The sequence below is a fragment of the Bos taurus genome, chromosome 9 (genome assembly GCF_002263795.3).
Source record: "Bos taurus isolate L1 Dominette 01449 registration number 42190680 breed Hereford chromosome 9, ARS-UCD2.0, whole genome shotgun sequence".
NCBI lineage: Eukaryota > Metazoa > Chordata > Mammalia > Artiodactyla > Bovidae > Bos > Bos taurus.
In genome coordinates this window covers 84,033,775-84,054,520 of record NC_037336.1, presented here as the reverse complement: position 1 = coordinate 84,054,520, position 20,746 = coordinate 84,033,775, and the positions used below count along the sequence as shown (strand labels likewise).

Below are 20,746 nucleotides of genomic sequence, written 5' to 3'. Positions count from 1 at the left end.
ACCCCATGGACACCAGGCTCCTCTGTCCATGGGATTTTCCAGGCAAGAGTACTGGAGTGGGTTGCCATTTCCTTCTCCAGGGAACTTCCCGACCCAGGGATCGAACCCAGGTCTCCCACATTGTAGACAGACGCTTTACTGTCTGAGCCACCAGGGAAGGTCAAGTTATAACGTCTACTTAAAAACCAAGCAGGGAGGACAGAACTGACAGCTTAAGAAAGAAATAACACAAACCGGTTTCCAATGTGGACTGAAAAGACTATATAATAATAATAAAACAAGTCATACTATTTAACACTAAATTATCTAGTTGCAGAGAAAGACCAAAGTTCTAGCTATAATTTTTTTTGTCTTAAAGAAAAATTTATATTTATAGAAAATTTTAAGTTTGGTAAATAATTACTACTCAAAATTTTTAGGGATGACATTTCTGGTCAAATAACATGAAGTATATTCACAAAATTGTATGACAAGCCCCTTCTTAGTCTTCTAATTATATAACATTTTTTATTATTCATGATGGGGCTTCAACATTTAAAAATTAAATATGTCATACCAACTGTAGGACATTGATATTTTAATGAATAACTAATATGAAGATACTTCCATATGAAATATAAATTTTAAAGGGTTAAGGAAGATTACTCCTGAGTAGACTTTCAACATTATTTTCTAAAGAATACTATGTTTACAGAAATATATAATCATTACTGTGTTATTTATTATATCCTTATAAAACACATTCAAAGGGACAGGTCAATTTATTTTTTCATGAGATAAAAAACATCACTGGCTTCTAGGAAATATCCTGGTTTTGAAGAAACACTGTAATGGTGTATGACTTGGATAGAACAACGCATTTTCTGAGCAACCACTGATTGCTTCAAGAATGTAATTCAACAAATTCTCATTCATGTGCCGTTTGAATGACAATAAACTAAAACCACATGTTCTGACTACTTCAGTGTTTAATACTATCCACATGCATGTTATTGTAATTTTTAATGTCTATATTATTTGATAATTGACAAATCATACAAGTACCATTATATTACTCACATGATTTGTTAATTAAATACAGCTATCAAATGGTATAATCTACATAAGTTCTTAGTCCTAGATGGAGTTCCCATAAAAATAAATTTCTTACATAGAAATTTAATAAACTAGTTGTGAAATCTGTACATTGAGGGCATGAAACATTGTTGAGAGAAATTAAAGATATATGTTCATGAACCAGAAAACTCAGTTTTGTTAAGATGCCAATGTTCCCCAAGTTTAACAAAATTCCAATAAAAATCTAAAGCTATAAACCATATGGTATATCCATACAATGGAATAACATTCAACAGTACAAAAGGGAATGGAGTAGCACAACATATATGTATCTTAAAAACATTACATTGAGTGTGCTAAAAGAGCATTTACATTTTATGGAGTTTTAGAAGATGCAAAACTAGTTTATTGTGATGGGAATGTGAACAGTGCTTGCCTCTTTGGGTGTTGGGAAATTGAATAGAAATAGCCTGAGGGAATTTTTCTGGGTAACAGAAATGTTCCATATCTTGTTAAGAGTGTAGGTCACACTGATGGATAAACTTATCAAAACTCATCAACTTAGATTTATTTTTTTGCTCTATGTAGATTATACTTCAATAAAAAATTAAAAATGAATCACACAAAGTCCCTATTCTTTCCCTCATTAATTCCTTCAAGTGTGTACTTAATCATTCATAACCCACTGTTATGAAAAATATTTGAAACAAATATAAAATAAAGAAAACATTTTCTTTAATATATGATAGTCTACACATAAATTGATGCTTTTGAACTATGGTGTTGGAGAAGACTCTTGAGAGTCCCTTGGACTGCAAGGAGATCCAACCAGTCCATTCTGAAGGAGATTAGCCCTGGGTGTTCTTCAGCTAAAGCTGAAATTCCAGTACTTTGGCCACCTCATGAGAAGAGTTGACTCATTGGAAAAGACTCTGATGCTGGGAGGGATTGGGGGCAGGAGGAGAAGCGGACGACAGAGGATGAGATGGCTGGATGGCATCACTGACTCGATGGACGTGAGTCTGGGTGAACTCCGGGAGTTGGTGATGGACAGGGAGGCCTGGTGTGCTGCGATTCATGGGGTCACAAAGAGTCGGACATGACTGAGTGACTGAGCTGACTGACTGACACATAAATTAGAAAAAAACAACTAATTCCAATAAAAAAATGGGCAAAGCACTCAAAATTTTTTTCAAAGAAGGAAATATTAAAAGGTGATATATAAAATATATAAAAATACGCTTAAACCACTCTAATGGTAAGCAAAATATAAATAAATTTTTAGCATTCAAATTGAAACCAGAAATATGAAGAACCAAAAAATATGATAACCCTGTCATTCAGGGGCATAGGTAAAAGAAGATAAATTTATGAAACTCAACAGAGGGTAATTTGACAATATATACCAAAATCACTACTGTCTGTACCCAGTGACTCAACAGTTCTAATTCTAAGCATTTATCTAATACATGCATATTATATGTTTAGAAAAATGTCTATTCAGATTTCTTTAAAAATTTAAGTACTATTTATATAAACTAATGATTAGAATGATAACACATTACTATCAGTAGGAGACTGCTTGCATTAATTTTGAAAAATCATCAACAATTTTGAACCTTATACAACTATATGAAATATAATGTTATACTACTATTCATCCATATTTCTTCCTCAAATCCTCAATTGCTTAGATTTGAAGGAAAGTTATGACCAACCTAGATAGCATATTGAAAAGCAGAGACATTAGTTTGCCAACAAAGGTCCGTCTAGTCAAGGCTATGGTTTTTCCAGTGGTCACGTATGGATGTGAGAGTTGGACTGTGAAGAAAGCTGAGCACCAAAGAACTGATGCTTTTGAACTGTGGTGTTGGAGAAGATTCTTGAGAGTCCCTTGGACTGCAAGGAGATCCAACCAGTCCATCCTAAAGGGTATCAGTCCTGAATATTCATTGGAAGGACTGATGCTAAAGCTGAAACTCCAATACTTTGGCCACCTCATGCGAAGAGTTGACTCATTGGAAAAGACTCTGATGTTGGGAAAGATTGAGAGCCGGAGGAGAAGGGGATGACAGAGGATGAGATGGATGGATGGCATCACTGACTCAATGGACATGGGTTTGGGTGGACTCTGGGAGTTGGTGATGGACAGGGAGGCCTGGTGTGCTGGGGTTCATGGGGTCACAAAGAGTTGGGCACGACTGAACGACTGAACTGAACTGAAGAAAATTTTGTGGAAAATTATGAATTTTATATTACCCTTACAGCATGAGTACTGATATTATTCCTAATAAGTATATGAGATATACAGACATGCTTTTAAAATTTCCATGAGATAGCAAAAAACCTAAAGAGGCTTAAGATCTTTGTTCCTAGCTCATTTAAAAGCCTTCAATATCTTTGCAATGGAATTTATTCCTTCTTTAGTATCATATAATGTTTGTTTACAGGCTTCCCTGGTGGCTCAGATGGTAAAGAAACTGCCTGCGATTCAAGAGACCTGGGTTTGATCGCTGGGTCTGGAAGATTCTCTGGAGAAGGAAATGGCAACCCACTCCAATATTCTTGCCTGGAGAATCCCATGGACAGAGGAACCTGGCGGGCTATAATCTGTGGGATCTCAGAGTCAGACACTACTGAGAGACTTAACACTTTACTTTTCCGTGTTTGCTTACAGAATATATAACTTAATCTGTCATGTCCCATTTCACTACAAATATAACACACATAAACACATTTTTTGCATGTATTTTTGGTGGGGGCCTTCCAGAAATACATACAGTAAAAAATTCATAAATGGATATGTTTCCAAGAGAAGCACCTTAAAAAACATTTAGAAAGGAAAAGAAATTTCAATATCTGCTTATATGATTCATAAACATAAACTAATAGCATTCTTTAAAACTAGAGTCTGTCTGACATCTAAATAAAGAAAATATCTAATTTATGATAGCTAATCTATCAAATCTGCGGAGAAAATTTGCAATCTTTTCTGTGAACCATAAAGAAGTCCTGAATAGATGGAAATAAATAGCCTTTACTTGCATAGAAATTCAATACTATGAAGGTATAATTAATCTATATATTCAAAGCAATCAGAAGGAAAATGATTTTTTTGGTTTCAGTGGAAATTTAAAATATTGTGTTAAAGTTCATTTAGAAAATACAATTATGAAATAGAAGCATCTTGTAAAAGAAGAACATTCTTGGATAATGGCTCTAATTTGGGGTCAATTTGTGAATTATGTTCTCATTATCTTTCTCCTCCATCGCTGTCACTTTCTTGGCCAGAAGTAAAAAAATACCATTGTGTCAAATGGTTATGTGTGATCCTCTTGCTAAAGCTAACTTTTTAAAAAATTAATTTTTTTGAAGGATAATTTCTTTATAGAATTTTGCTGTTTTCTGTCAAACCTCACCATGAATAGGCCATAGGTATACTTATATCCTCTCCCTTTTGAAACTCCCTCCCATGTCCCTCCCCATCCCACCCATCTAGGTTGATGCAGAGCCCCTGTTTGAGTTTCCGGAGCCATACAACCAACTCCCTTTAGCTATCTATTTTACATATGGTGATGTCAGTTTCCATGTTACTCTTTCCATACACCTCACCCTTTCTTCCCCTCTCCCCATGACCATAAGTCTATTCTCTATGTCTGTTTCTCCACTGTTGCCCTGTAAATAAATTCTTCAGTACCACTTTTCTAGATTCTGTATATATGTGTTAGAATACAGTATTTATCTTTCTCTTTCTGATTCACTTCACTCTGCATAATAGGTTCTATGTTCATCCACCTCATTAGAACGGACTCAAATGCATTCCTTGTTATGGCTGAGTAATATTACTCAGTCACAGAGTCAGACAAGACTGAGTAACTGGACTGAACTGAATATTACTCAGCCATAAAATGCTAAATTTTAAAATGAAATAATGATAAGCTATACAAGCAGGAGGAGATGGGGACAACAGAGGATGAGATGGTTGGATGGCACCACCGACTCAATGGACAGGAATTTAAGCAAGCTCGAGGAGTTGGTGATGGACAGTGAAGCATAGCATGCAGCAGTCCATGGGGTTGCAAAGAGTAGGACATGACTGAGCAACTGACCTGAACTAAACTGATATGATAAACTACAGTGTTTGCCTCTATGAATATAAATCAAAAACTTTGGAAAATAATGTTTGGGGCAACTAGTTACTTAAAGAAAAGATGTAAGGCTGTAAACAGGATAGGAGAATTGCCCACAGTACCTGCTGAAGTTTTGGGGAATTACAGTGTTCCTGCATGAAGTAAAGCAAAAAACAACAACAAAAAATCTGTACAGCATGGATTAGAGAAAAGAAAACAAAGTCATCTTCAAGAGTAAGAGTGGAATTTGGACTAGCAAAACCTAATAGTACCCTTACTGGTCTTAACATACTTGAAGAGAAATATGTATAAATATTATATTTTGTTATTTGGGCTTATCCAAATAAATATATAGAAATGGTGCAGGCAGATTGGCATGAAAAGCCACAAAGCAGAAACATGAACTAGTACTGAAGATGATCTAGAGGATGTTCAGGGATAAAGGGAAAAAGATGGGAGGAAAGGAGGCATGATCTGAATTAGAATTTTAACTAAGCTCATTGTGTTACTGATATAATAGGGAATTTCCCACCTTCCTGTGTCTAAAGCGTGACATCTGTGCCCTAATTGTGTCATTACAATGTAGTGTCTTCTCAATTCTCTGCTCCTCCAGATTTTCATTCATATTGGAAAGGAATGTCCCTGGGCAGCAATAACAGTTTCCAGGGTCAATAACAGAGGAGAAAAAGAGTCCTGATTTGGTTGCATTTATTTTAAAAAGGAGGAAGAAAAGAAACATATGAATATTAGAAAATAGGCAACAGGTAAATTCTTTTTAGTGATTTGCTTATATACTTGAGATAATCAGCATAAACGCTATTGGGAATAATGAGAGATCAGGAAGAATGCCAGCCACCACATAGCTATGCAAAGATCAGCTAGACAGTATAATCAATTTTAAAATAAAGCACGAAGGCAGAAAAAGCAAGCTTATCAAATAAATGTAAGTGGATTACATCACCCCATTTCAGAGATCAGAATCTTAGATTAAGTGGAAAAAAATACCCATTTATAAGAGAAAGGTTGAAAAGCTAAATGTGTGAACCAAAATGAACAGACAAATGATAACAAATGAAGAACCAGCATTACTATCATACAATCTATTAAAGTTGAAAAATACTGCTTTATATTTATTTTAAAAATACAGCATATAAATAAATATAAAGCAAATGCAGAACTTTTTGCAACTAACAATGTAACATATAGATATGTAAACTGGAAAATATTAGGGATAAATTTGTACACATTTTACAACTAAAATAGATCTTAACATTTTTCAAAAAATTACAAGCCAATAAGATAAAATGTAAATGACAACTGAAATTTTAAATATTGCAATTAGCAAGTTTTCTTTTTATTATATATATATAGAGAGAGACAGAGAATGTGTGTGCTGGTGCACATGTATTTAGACATCAAATCATTTACCTCCAAAATGGAGAATAAGTGTTCTTTATAAACCTCAATGTAATACTAACCAAAACTGATTTGAATTAGTTCACAGTGAAAACATCTATCCAATGCTAAAAATAGAACATATATAAATCACACTAACTCCAAAAGTTTAAGTAGATATTAACAACAAAAGACCAGCTAAAACACTTTTTGGAAATTGTAAAAATATTATAATAGTTAAAAGTTAAAGGGAAAATATCTAACAAACCAGATAAAATAGTATATTCAAAACATAGGATTATATTGAAACATCATGGATAAATAAGTTTTATTTCAAGAATGTATTCCAAATTAAAAATTAATTTATGAGACTCAAAGGGATAAAATTTGATGATTTTTATAAACAAAGAAGTAACCAATAAAGTTTCAAACCTATACTAAAATCCTTAATTATCAATAGAGAGAAACTTTCTTAAATATTACCAAGGGTATTTATCAGAAGTCAACAACAAACATCATACTGAATGGTAAATGCTCTAAGCCTTCCTATTTAAGAATAAGAAGTATATCATCATCACTCTTATTTAACATAGGTTTGAAGACCCCCACCAATGTCACAAATAAGAAAAACAAATATCAATTACCAAAACTGGTAATATTCTACTTTTGTTTAAAATGAGAATGTAAAAATGGACAGTAGAGGTGTAAGAGCTAATATGCTAACAGTATTTCTTTGTTCTGGGTTGTATGATTACAAAGGATTTCTTGCTGCCTTGTTTATAATTTTATATTTTTCAGCTTTCTACATTGGGCATGTGTTACTTTTGTAGTCATAATCAAGTTATTAAAATAAATGAATATATCTTACAGTATCACTGTTATCCCTTATTTCAGAAATAATTTTATTAGTTAAAAGCTCTGGTGACTATTACACTGCAGGTAATAATTTCAACATTTTTATTAATTTTAATAAGTAGAATATTTTCTAAAAATAGTGAATTTGGAATAAAAGTAAAAAAAGAGGCACAGATGTAAAGAACAGTCTTTTGGACTCTGGGAAAAGGTGAGGGTGGGATGATTTGAGGGTAGCGTTGAGACGTGTATATTATCATATGTGAAGCAGATCGCCAGTTCAGGTTCGATACATAAGGCAGGGCTCTCAGGGCTGGTGCATGGGGATGACCCTGGGGGATGGGATGGGGAGGAAGGTGGGAGGGGGTTCTGGATGGGGAACACAGGCACCCGTGGCTGACTCATATCGATGTTTCGCAAAAACCACTACAATATTGTAAAGTAATTAGCCTCTAATTAAAATAAATTAATTAATTTTAAAAATTCTTTCAAAATAATAAAAATCTATTTCTTATTTGAAAATCTGAGAGAGCTCAAATAATAAAGCCTTTAAAGTACAATTATAACAAATCTATTGCTCTTCAGGGATTAATGTCATGCACAAATGCAATAGTTTTCTAAAAATACTATGGTATCAAATTTTACTGATTTTACTTGCTATTTTATCTTAAAACATTTTAACCATCAGTTATATAAATATCTGTTTATGAATCTATATATGACCAATTTTAAAAGCCACACTTACACTGGGAGCTCAAGGCTTTCTCATTCCCCAGGAAGTTAATTGCCGGTATGATAGCTTGACCCTTCCCTGTAGAGCTCACGATAACTTCTTCGTTTTCTAAGATCTGTAGCTTGATGAATACATCTGGTTTGGATGTGCGTACCTGTATTGTAACAGGATGTGGCAATGCAACTTTAACTGAATACCTGTAAAGAAAAACATTCATCTTTATCAACAGTCTTTTCTTCAAATCACTAAGGAAATTGTATCATGTACTGATATGATAATCTACAAGTAAACCTACTTTATACAGTCAGTTAAAATCCTGGAAATGTTAGTGCTATTATAGACTTTGGTTAAAGATCCCAGTATGCTCGGGTAAAATGAAATTATGTATGAGGTGTTTATTACTATCACATCCCAAGCAGAGATATGTAATGTTTTATTTAGATATGGTATGTACTCACTGATAAAATTTGATAAATTGCAAACTACTGCCACATTGCACCTTTCCATCACGCCCTCCTCTCCAGTGGAACAAAGACCACAACTGGCAGTAGCTTTCAAAACTTCACTGTCACGTGTTTTCTTGGAGCCACAAAAATAGAAATCAAAAGTAGTACTTGTCACCTGTGCTCTCACCCTTTAACCATGCCGGTTGGGACCCTTGGAAAAATAACGAAAATTCCTAACTCTGTCCCTTAATGCAGTCTAAGATCTCTAGTCTTTTTGTTGGGGTTCTTTCCTACTTTAGGTGAATCCTAGCAAATGCTCAGGATTCTATAAACTTTCAGTGTCTCTACAAATTTGCTTTTCTCTCTTCTCTCTTCTGTATCTTGTTTCCTGACTTTACTACTTCTTGAGTTTGGCTTTTGTACCCAAGGAGGTCTCACCTGTTTAAAAACAGATCAAAACAAGACAAAAACCAAACTGAAAAATATCTTCAATCAACCCTGCTGTTCAGCTTCAGCTCTATTTTACTCCCCAGCTTACAGTCTAAGAAGAGTTGTCAACTTCTACTATCTCAGCTCATCACCTTCCACTCACTCACAACACCCTACTCTGCCCCCGACAAGGTGCTAAACTTGCTCTTGCCATGGTTTCAAGCAGCTTGTCACTACCCTAGAGAAATCTCAGTTCTCATCTTCCTTCATCTCTCAGGGGAATTTGACAGGGTTGAATCAACCCTCATTTCTTCTTTCTTCAAAAACCTTTCCCCATGGGCATAACAATTTTTGTACCCCCTAATTCAAGGGTGTTTTTTTTAGACTTCTCTCACATCAACATTCTCATAAATATCAGAGAATCCTAATATTCTGTCCAGTATCTGACTCTTTTTGTACAAATTTTCCCAGCCACTTCAATGGGCAGAAACAGAATACTCATTTCCAAATCCATGTTTCCAGCCCAGCACCCCTATGCAATATCTCTCATACATTTCACTGGTCTACCAAGTTTAACATGTAAAAATGAATTAATCATCCTTCTGTTGCCCAACCAGCAAATAGAGTCCTCTTCCTGAAACCTCTATTTAAATAAACAACACTTATTCTCCAACAGTTTCCAAAGTCAAACCATAATCAACCAAGATTGTCCATTTCACTTCCTTGATATCTTAAAATCCTTTATTTTCCCTCTGGATTCACTGTCACTGTTTGTTATAGGTTAAATTATTTCTTCTCAAAAACCTGCTGGAGTCCTAGACCCTAGCACCTCACCATGCCCCCATTCTTGGAGATATTATCCCACAGAAATCATCAAATTAAAACGAGGACCTTATGAAAATGAGACATCTGGAAAGAGAGAGACACAGGGAGAATGGTGCATGAAGAGGAATACAAAGACCAGGGTTATAAATCTACAAGCCAAAGAATTCCAATGACCAGCAACGTCTAAAAGAGAGAGCATGGGGTATTTTCTCCCTCACAGCCATCAATTTAGTTCAGTTCAGTTCAGTCGCTCAGTCGTGTCCAACTCTTTGCAATCCCATGAATTGCAGCATGCCAGGCCTCCCTGTCCATTACCAAATCCCGGAGTTCACTCAAACTCACATCCATCGAGTCGGTGATGCCATCCAGCCATCTCATCCTCTATCGCCCCCTTTTCCTCCTGCCCCCAATCCCTCCCAGCATCAGAGTCTTTTCCAATGAGTCAACTCTTCACATGAGGTGGCCAAAGTACTGGAGTTTCGGCTTCAGCATCATTCCTTCCAAAGAACAGCCAGGACTGATTGCCTTTAGGATGGGCTGGTTGGATCTCCTTGAGTCCAAGGGACTCTCAAGAGTCTTCTCCAACACCACGGTTCAAAAGCATCAATTCTTTGGTGCTCAGCTTTCTTCACAGTCCAACTCTTATATCCATACATGACTACTGGAAAAACCATAGCCTTGACTACACGGACCTTTGTTGGCAAAGTAATGTCTCTGCTTTTTAATATGCTATCTAGGTTGGTCATAACTTTCCTTCCAAGGAGTAAGCATCTTTTAGTTTCATGGCTGCAATTGCCATCTGCAGTGATTTTGGAGCCCCCAAAAATAAAGTCTGACATTGTTTCCACTGTTTCCCCATCTATTTCCCATCAGCAGGAATCAATTCAGCTGACGCTTCGATCTCCCAAATTTCAATGAAAGGGAATCACGTATTTAATCACATATTTAATCACGTGTGTTAGAAAGGTAACTATTCCAGTAGTAAAGGATGGATTTGTAATGAATAGGGGCTTCCCTGGTGGCTTAGATGGTAAAAAATCTGCCTGCAATGTGGGAGACCCGGCTTTAACCCTGGGTCAGGAATATCTCCTAGAAAATGGTATGATATGCACCCCAGTATTCTTGCCTGGAGAATTCCATGGACAGAGGAGCCTGGAGGGCTACAGTCCATGATGGTCACAAACAGCTGGACACAACTGAGCGACTAACACACATGTACTGAATAAGGTGATAGAGAAAGAGAGAAAGAAATAGAAAACATGAAGAAAAAGAGTGAATATAATGGAGAAATGTATTCCAGAAACACAGTGTTTCTGTAGATAAAATATAATGAAACTACGAAGTAGTGGAGGACGCTGAGAATAAAGAGGAGGGCACAAAGATGAGAAGTGTGTGGGAATTAAAACCAAAGATCTGATAAATGAAAGAGAGTGGAGTCCATGATGAGGACTACTTATCTATGTATTCTCAGGGAGATATGAGAATATATAGATAAGTATGAAAAGAAGGATGAGTTGGCAGATAAGGAGAAATATACATAAGAGAAAGTGAAAGAGGAGAGTGAAAAATTTGGCTTAAAACTAAACATTCAGAAAACTAAGATCATGGCATCTGGTCCCATCACTTCATGGCAGATAGATGGGGAAACAGTGGAAACAGTGGCTGACTTTATTTTGTGGGGGTTCCAAAATCACTGCAGATGGTGATTGCAGCCATGACATTAAAAGACACTTATTCCTTGGAAGGAAAGTTATGACCAACCTAGATAGCATATTCAAAAGCAGAGACATTACTTTGTCAACAAAGGTCCATCTATTCAAGGCTATGGTTTTTCCAGTGGTCATGTATGGATGTGAGAGTTGGACTATAAAGAAAGCTGAGCGCCAAAGAATTGATGCTTTTGAACTGTGGTGTTGGAGAAGACTCTTGAGAGTCCTGCAAAGAGGACTACAAAGAGATCCAACCAGTCCATTCTAAAGGAGACCAGTCCTGGGTATTCATCAGAAGGACTGATGCTGAAGCTGAAACTCCAATACTTTGGCCACCTGATGCGAAGAGCTGACTCACTGGAAAAGACCCTGATGCTGGGAAAGATCAAGGGCAGGAGGAGAAGGGGACGACAGTGGATGAGATGGTTGGATGGCATCACCAACTCAATGAACATGGGTTTGGGTGGACTCTGGGAGTTGGTGATGGACAGGGAGGCCTGGCGTGCTGTGGTTTATGGGGTCGCAAAGAGCTGGACATGACTGAGTGACTGAAATGAACTGAAAACTGAACTGAACACAAGAGAAGCATTAGAGATGGAACAGAACAAGGAGAGAGTAGAAAGAAGGAAGAGTGTTATGAAGAATGTTTAATGAAAGCCAAATAGGATAACTAAAGAGACTTTCAAGGAACGTGAAAGAGGAGAGTGAAAAAGTTGACTTAAAAGTCAGCATTCAGAAAACTAAGATCAGGCATCCAGTCCCATACTTCATGGCAAATAGATAGGGAACAATGGAAATAGTGAGAGACTTTATTTTCTTGGACTCCAAAGTCACTGCAGATGGCGACTGCAGCCATGAAATTAAAAAACGCTTACTCCTTGAAAGAAAAGCTATGACAAACCTAGACAGCATATTAAAAAGCACAGACATTACTTTGCCATATAGGTCTGTATAGTCAAAGCTATGGTTTTTCCAGTAGTCATGTATGGATGTGAAAGTTGGACCATGAAGAAGGTTGAGCACCAAAAAATTGATGTTTTTGATATGGTGTTGGAGAAGACTCTTGAGAATCCTTTGGACTGCAAGGAGATCAAACAAGTTAATCCTAAAAGAAATCAATCCTGAATATTCATCATAAGGACTGATGCCGAAGCTGAAGCTTCAGTACTTTGGCCACCTGATGCAAAGAGCTGACTCATTAGAAAAGACCCTGATGCTTGGAAAGATTTAAGGCAGGGAGGGGAAGGGGATGACAGAGGAAGAGATGGTTGTATGGCATCACTACATGGATGATGATGGACATGAGCTCAAACTCAATGGATATGAGTTGAGCAAGCTCTGGGAGTTGGTAATGGACAGGGAAGCCTGGCATGCTGCAGTCCATGGGGTCACAAAGAGTCGGACATGACTGAGTGACTGAACAACAATAAAAATAGGATGAGGACTGAGAAACCACTTGTGCAACATAGGCTGGATCTTACATAACATTTATACAATCATATTGCTGTTTTCAAAAGAGTATAAAATTGAAGTTCAAAATTAGGATTTTACCAAAAAAATTATTTTGATAATATCAATATTTAAATAAAATATTTAAATTTAAAGTCAACTATGTAGTACAAGATATTGATATTTTAAAGGAATGCATTTCCTTTCTGTTACATACCTGAATATAATTTTCTTATCATTGGGTATGTAATAATCTCTGATTTCCTTTATGGCAAAGGTGTTACATGGAGGGTCTCGAGACAGGCACGGGAGTGGATGATAAGAACCAATGAGACGCAGTTTCCATCGAGAGGATGACACATACATGTCACCAGTATATGCTTCAGCCACAAATGTATAGCCTTTCTACAACAAAGAAGAATTACACTGAAGTAAGTAATATTGTTCGGAGAAGGCAATGGCAGCCCACTCCAGTACTCTTGCCTGGAAAATCCCACGGATGGAGGAGCCTGGTAGGCTGCCGTCCATGGGGTCGCTAAGAGTCGGACACGACTGAGCGACTTCACTTTCACTTTTCACTTCCATGCATTGGAGAAGGAAATGGCAACCCACTCCAGTGTTCTTGCCTGGAGAATCCCAGGGACGGGGGAGCCTGGTGGGCTGCCGTCTATGGGGTCGAACAGAGTCGGACAGGACTGAAGCGACTTAGCAGCAGCAGCAGCAAGTAATATCGTTACTAGTTTTCAAAGATACAATGTATGGTTTTACTAGGGTTGGTAGTATAGTGGTGAGCTTAGCTGCCTTCCAATATATAGGTGGTGCTGTCACTTCAGCTGTGTCTGACTGTGCAATCCTATGGACCGTAGCCCACCAGGCTCCTCTGTCTAAGGGATTCTCTAGGCAACAATACTGGAGTGGATTGCCATACCCTCCTCCAGGGGATCTTCCTGACCCAGGGATTGAACCCATGTCTCTTATATCTCCTGCATTGGCAGGGAAGTTCTTTACTATTAGCGCCACCTGGGAGGCCCCTTCCTATATATGGTTTCACAGTACTAAAATGCTTTATCTTAATATGCATAAAAATCTTCAAATCTCTTGATAAGTGACAAATCACTTAGTATTATGTTTTGAAATTCCTCTTAAAAACTTCCATCTTACATGTTTTTTTGAGAAAATGGAACACTCTAATATTTCTGTTTGTATGTTTCCCTGGCCATTAAAACATGCTTAACTGTGGTAGATGATTATTACATTTCCAATTCTTCTAATGCTACCTAAGACAAGTTATTTTTTTTTTTTTATCATTGCCTCCTGGATTAGCTGAATAGCTTCCTACTTGATTTTCTTGTCTTTTCAGAATCACCTTTCTAAATATGAGATGAAAAAAGCAGAAGAGTTTATGGAAATATAGTTCCCTTGGTATGATGAGTGGCAAGTAAAACTATTGAATTAGCAGAGGTCTGGTTCCATGGAACCCAGTTGTGACCCTGGAGATGAGCTCTTGGAGAAAAGAAGCAATTAAGGAACCTGGGAAAGTGATAACACACAGAAGTTCAATTCTGAGTTTATAGTTCCAGACATTTCTAACAAGGCAGGAAAATACAGGTTTTGTATGCCAGTTGCTCTCTGATGCAGAGAAAACTCTCTGATGTTTACGGTGGTTTAGTTGCTAAGTTGTATCTGACTCTTTGCAAACCCATGGACTGTAGCCCACCAGATTCCTCTGTCCATGGGATTCTCCAGGCAAGAATACTGGAGTGGGTTGCCATTTCCTTCTCATTTAAAGCTACCCCCCAAATTTAAGTTTACTCAAGGAAGGGAGGTTTACAGTGGAGCTACTAAGCAAAAGCTAAACCAAACCCAAAGAATGCTGCATGTGAATAAGAATCAGAGTCTTGTGTGGTTCTAACTAAACACCAACTAAAGATCTCTACCCAAAGTAGGTATCAATGACTAACATGATCGGTATTAGTATACTTATCTGGTGAAGTAAAGAGCTCACCTCTAGAAGTTAATGACATCTGTGAACTTAGCAGAATCTCCCTTTGAATTAAATCATCTTTTTCTTATGGATCTTTGAGACCTTTGATTTCCAATTACAAATGTAAAAAATTTTTATATTCAAAAGGAAATCTAGGCAAAATTTGGTGAGTGGCTGTGTAAACACAATCTTCAAACATATTTAGGAATCAAATAAAAAACCCAGTGGGAAACTGAGACAACCTGATGATAATTTGGCTGAGGGATAAGACTAAATGTGCTCTTTACCTCCATTTTCATTTTAAGGGTTTGTATGATTTTATAATTTTAATAATGGGGATTTCTAACATTTTCCTTTTGTCATATTTTCTTTGGCAAAAAGATAAGAAGGGGACTAAAAGGATAATATTCTGGCACTCACATTAAGTACCTATTGCTGTCAAATACAGGAGACTTCTCTGCAGAAAGACCAGGGCCTAATTATGGGCTGAAAATACATCTGTTCTACCTTCTGCTGGAAAATCTCAGGGTGCTGGCTTCTCACTGCTATTCTATCACATGAGGAGAATCAATTTAAACCTACCTTATTCTTGGTATAAAGATAAGGCACCACTTTTTGGAACACTTTTGGCACTTGTTCCATTGTGTCATTGTTAACAATGTGGAGCATACAGACTGGAAGTGAAGTATATACTTTGGGAACCAAAATCATATCTTGAGGAACCAAAAATGTTTCTCTGTAATTACAAAAGAGTGAAGTTTCCCTTGGCATGAACATCATAAAGTAAGTTTGAAATTAAGTTTGAAGCCAAGAAATAAAAAAATAAGTTTAAAGTTGCAAATAACTTAAAGGTACACATATTTTTTTCCTTTAGAATTCTAATTAATACATTATTTTTTTCATGCAAATGCTAACCTTTTAAGAAATCCTATTTATAAATAATCTGTGACTCTAACATGCTATTGCTTGGAAATGAAATAGTTCATTTCTATACTCAAAGCATATCAGTTTATTACATATGTGTGCATGCTTAGCCACTCAGTCATGTCCAACTCTTGAGACCTCATGGACTGTAGCACACCAGGCTCCTCTATTCATGGGATTTTTCAGGCAAGACTACTGGAGTGGGTTGCCTTTTCTTCTCCAGGGGTTCTTCCTGGCCCAGGGATTGAACTTGCATTTCCTGTATCTCCTGCATTGCAGGTGTATTCTTTACCTGCTGAACCATTGGAGAAGCCATATTCATCAAAAGATCTAATAGTTAACTTCATATTCTTCATATTTTGTTTAATGAAACATGGATAAAATTTCTATAATAGCTCATTTATGCACATCAGATACGGAAGGAATTTTAACTAAGTTCCGAAAGCAAGTTAAATGGTCATACTATTACTACTATCACAAATAAAACTCTCTCTATGTGAATATTTTATACCACTTAGGGGTGATATTATTCACCAATATATGATAGACTCACCTGAAAACTATAAACCAAGTGTTTGGTGGCTGGTCTGTGTAAGTCACAGTATAGTCAGCAAAAGCAATCTTAGTTTCTTCATCTTGATAGCATGGATAAGATTCCATAGATTTGCACTTGCTTTTAAACATAAGTCTGGAAAGGTAAAAATAATTTAAGTACCAATGGCAAAAGCAATTTTTGAAATAAATTCTATTTATAAAAAATGAACCAAAAAAAAAAAAAAAACCCACCCAGCATAAAATATTGCAGTCCATTGTTGGATGGATTGAGTACTTCATCAAATGAAGGCTCATTGTGTGTGGCTCAAAGGCAGAGGTGACCATTTCAGGTCAACCATGATGTCTCTCGAAAGTGCCCAAAGTTATCTGAAGTTCTTAGTTGAAGGAGAACCTAATTCCTGACTCTGGGAGTAATTAAAATTTACAGATGGGAAATCAGCACCAAAGATCAAGCTATAAGGGTGAGAAAATTAGAAGCAGGAAAACTAGCAATAAAACTGAATAGGAGCCACTGAAAGTCTGGGGATTCAATGTAGAGAATAAATAATAGAACATAGTTTACAGTGAGGAATTGATTTCTAAAAAAAAAAAAAAAAAGATTTAAAAATAAACCCTAAAAGCAAAGGCCATGAACAAGGGGAGAGTGCCAGAGTTTTCCTTGTTCATGATTTCTAGTGCAACTAGGTTTTTCCATGATTGCCCCACTGGAAGGCTGTGGTATATTCCAGAACGCAATGGAAATGATCAGAGAGATCCTGGGTCCTGTAGCTCCCACCCAGCCAGGAACCAGAACCAGCCTCAGTAGCACTAGGAGTCTCAGGTCTTTTGTATAATGTTGGGTATTAGCTGGGACAGAAGCTATAATAGTCATAGACCGTGGTTCTCTGTAGGGGTCTATACAGAGCTAGAGCTGCTCTTGGCTTCCGGATGGTGGATGGCTTGACTGTACTGTCAGTGGGAAGCAAAGCCATAGAGATCCTTAGGGAGGACAGGATTCATCTGCTCTTTCTGATTGCTGGTCTTTGGTAGTGGAAGGAAAATGATAGGTTTATATTTGCACACCCACATTTTAGTTGTGTCCACTCTTTGCACCCCTTTGGACTGTAGCTTGCCAGGCTCCTTTGTCTATGGGGTTTTCCAGACAAGAATACTGGAGTGGGTTGCCATGCCCTCCTCCAGGGGATCTTCCTGACCAAGAGATCCGGAAGACACAGGCATGCCCTGTGTCTCATGCATTGCAGGTGGATTCTTTACCCCCTGAACCATCAGGGAAGTAGGGTATTAAAAAGCTTTTAAAAATAATTACAAGAACAGAGACGAGGTTGGTTATATCTTCTGGTGCATGTGGCATTTTTTTGGGTACTTTCTATATACACAACCATATTGCCTGTAAATGGTGGCTTTATTTCTTCCCTTCAAATTCTACTGACACTTATATTGCTTTATTACCTTTTTGCCCTTTTCAGAATTTCAGGATTACCTTGAATAGAAGTGTTTGGGCAGGTATCTTTGTCTCATTCCCAACTCAAGGAAAAGCATTCAAACCTTCACCACTAATTATGTTTACAGTAATTTAAAAAATATACTAGGTACCATAACATATTAAGGAAAATCTTCTCTAAACTTAGTTAGCCAAAAATTTTTAAATTTTGAATTTGTGTTGCTTTTTTTCAAATGTTTTTTTCTGAACCTATCCGAAGGACCAAATGATTTGTTCCTTTTCCCTGTTAATGTGCCGAATTAATGCATTTCCTAATGTTAAACCACTCTTGCATGTCTCAGAGTGGAAAACCCACTTAATTAAAAGATATTATCTTTTTATATCATTCCAATTTTGATTTGCTACATTTTTTCATCTAATTTCAAGAGGGTGACTGGTTTGCAATTTCAGTTTTTTGTTTTCTTTTTTTTTTAACTAACTATGTTTGCTGAGATTTTAAAACCAAGGTTTTGAGTTGCTAAGTGTTTCCTCTTTTTTTCTGTTCTCTAGAAGATGTGTAATATTAATCTTATTTCTTAAATTCACTAGTTGATCCATTTAGCAAATTGCTAGAGAATATATTATGCATCCTTGCCTTATTAGCATTTAATCTAGATTATTACTTTTACCATTTCTGCAGTAATGCCAGAACTTTAGAACTCTGTAGCTCCATTTATCCAATTTCTGCATTTTGCATTTCTAAGGTTAAGATTTTACTCCTACATGTAGCCATTAGTCTAATTGTCCTTTGGAAATAATATGTCTCATTTTTCTGGTAACTTTGAAAATTTTTCTTCTGGCCTTTGGTTTCTGGCAGTTTGACTATGATAAGTCTAGGTATGGTTTCCTTTGTGTCTTTCCTGCACAGACTCTGCATGCAGAGTCTCTTGAAAATATAAGTTGATGTATTTTATCAGTTTTAGAAATTTATCAGCTATTATATTTTTATATTCTGATACTATAATGATATAAATACTGGACTTTCTAAGCATGTCCCACATTTTCCTTAGTTCTTTCCTTATTTTCCACTATTTTTCTATTGACCTATCTCCCAGTTCACTAATCTCTTCCTCTATTCTGCCTGATATGCTGTTAAACTCAAACATTTAAAATTCAGTTGTTAGAAACTGTATTTATGTAATCTCCATTTAACTGTGCTTTATTAATCTAAACTTTTAATCTATTTTCTCTTTATTCTTTATTTTCTTGAGCATTTCCATAATAGTTACTGTTAGAGATTTGGTCTGCTAGCTCCTACATCAAAATGGTCTGCTTCTTTTATGTATTTGTTGTTGTTCAGTTGTTAAATTGTGTCTAACTCTTTACAACCCCATGGACTGCAGTGTGCTTGGCTTCCCTGTCCTTCACTATCTCCCAGAGTTTGTTCAAACTCATGTTCGTTGAGTCAGTGATGCCATCCAACCATCATAGCCTCTGTGGCCCCCTTTTCCTCCTGCCCTCAGTCTTTCCTAGCATCAGATTTATTCCAAGAAGATTTGTGGTTAAAATGCAGTTTTCCTAAGGCCCAATTTACCTCACACTTGTCCTTGTTTCTAGAGTGCAGTTCACCAGGGATTTCAGGTGATGGCTTTCACTGTTGAAGCCTGGCTTGCTACAGTCCATGGGATTGCCAAAGAGTAGGACATAGATTAGCAATTGGACATCAAAAACAACAATAGTCTGCCCTATCAGGTCCTAAACTTTTAACTTTTGTCTCCTGAGCACCAAAAGACTTCAAGAAACTCTGCTTTGCTTCTCAGAGTTTTCCTGCTTAGAATATTAGATAAGTGCAGTGAAGACAAATAAGAAGTAGTAACTGGGGAAGTTCAGAAGCAATGGTATGTTTCTAGCTGCAGTGATTAGGGAAAAACCCTATGAATATGGTGGCATTTGAATTGGAACTTGGAGGATACCAAGATACTGCAATACAAAACCAATACAATATTGTAAAGTAATGAATCTCCAATTAAAATAAATAAATGTACATTAAAAAGAAAAAAACATCATTGAGCTGCTTTACCTTAAGAGAGAAACTGCATACTGTTCCATATTCTGTTCCAACATAGCCCAAACTTTCTGAAGCGAATCTGCAACACTGGCATTTTCCTTTGTATCTAAAAATAACAATATAAAAACTGTAAGGTGCCTGAAAAATCATCTTGTTCTAAGCCCTCCTTTTACAGGTGAAGCACTTGAAACTCACAAGTAAGGTGATATCCAGAGTCAGAAGCTTTACTAGCAATAAAAGCATGTTTAAAATAGAAAGCTAAAAAAATAAAATAAAATACAAAGCTATGAACCTTTAGCTGAGAGTTCTGATCATCATTTTATGCTGTTTCCCTTCATCTCTAGTTAAAAAAATCATAAAATGCTCTTTGATCTAATTGAATATACTCATCAAAGAGTTTACAACAAAAGATCCCTTATCACAGCAAAAAAGTCCTTATGAATGCTCTTGTATTAGAAACTATAATCCATCCATTTTTTCCCTAAAGAACAGTGGCTAATGGGATCTCACTGAAGCTTAACCTAAAGCATAATCCACAAAAGGCTTAAGAGGAGATGATCTGACAAAAAAATGTGAATCCATCATAAGCGTCTCAAATTTAACATGTCAGAAATTGACTTTTTTTTTCTAATTATCTTAATTTCTTCATAGAACTTACTGGTATCTGAAATCGTTATCTTAATATATTTACTTTCAATTGCATGCCTGGGACCACTATAACACAAGATTCATTAGAACAGAAACCTTGGAAGTTTTACTAATTTCTGTAAG

The 20,746-nt window shown here is 36.5% G+C and overlaps 1 protein-coding gene across 4 annotated transcripts in view; it reads right to left on the bottom strand.

Moving 5' to 3' along the window:
• ADGB (androglobin) overlaps positions 1-20,746 on the bottom strand; it is a 198,147-nt gene that overhangs the window by 46,008 nt on the left and 131,393 nt on the right. For all 4 annotated transcript variants that reach the window (XR_003036243.2, XM_024996676.2, XM_059889738.1 and 1 more), the window contains 5 exon segments: positions 19,988-20,081; positions 16,486-16,620; positions 15,591-15,744; positions 13,242-13,429; positions 8,179-8,363 (listed from right to left, as the gene is read on the bottom strand). Coding sequence is in view for 3 of the 4 variants with exons in the window: in XM_024996676.2 (XP_024852444.1) it covers positions 8,179-8,363; positions 13,242-13,429; positions 15,591-15,744; positions 16,486-16,620; positions 19,988-20,081 (756 nt within the window). In the remaining variant the exon portion in view is untranslated.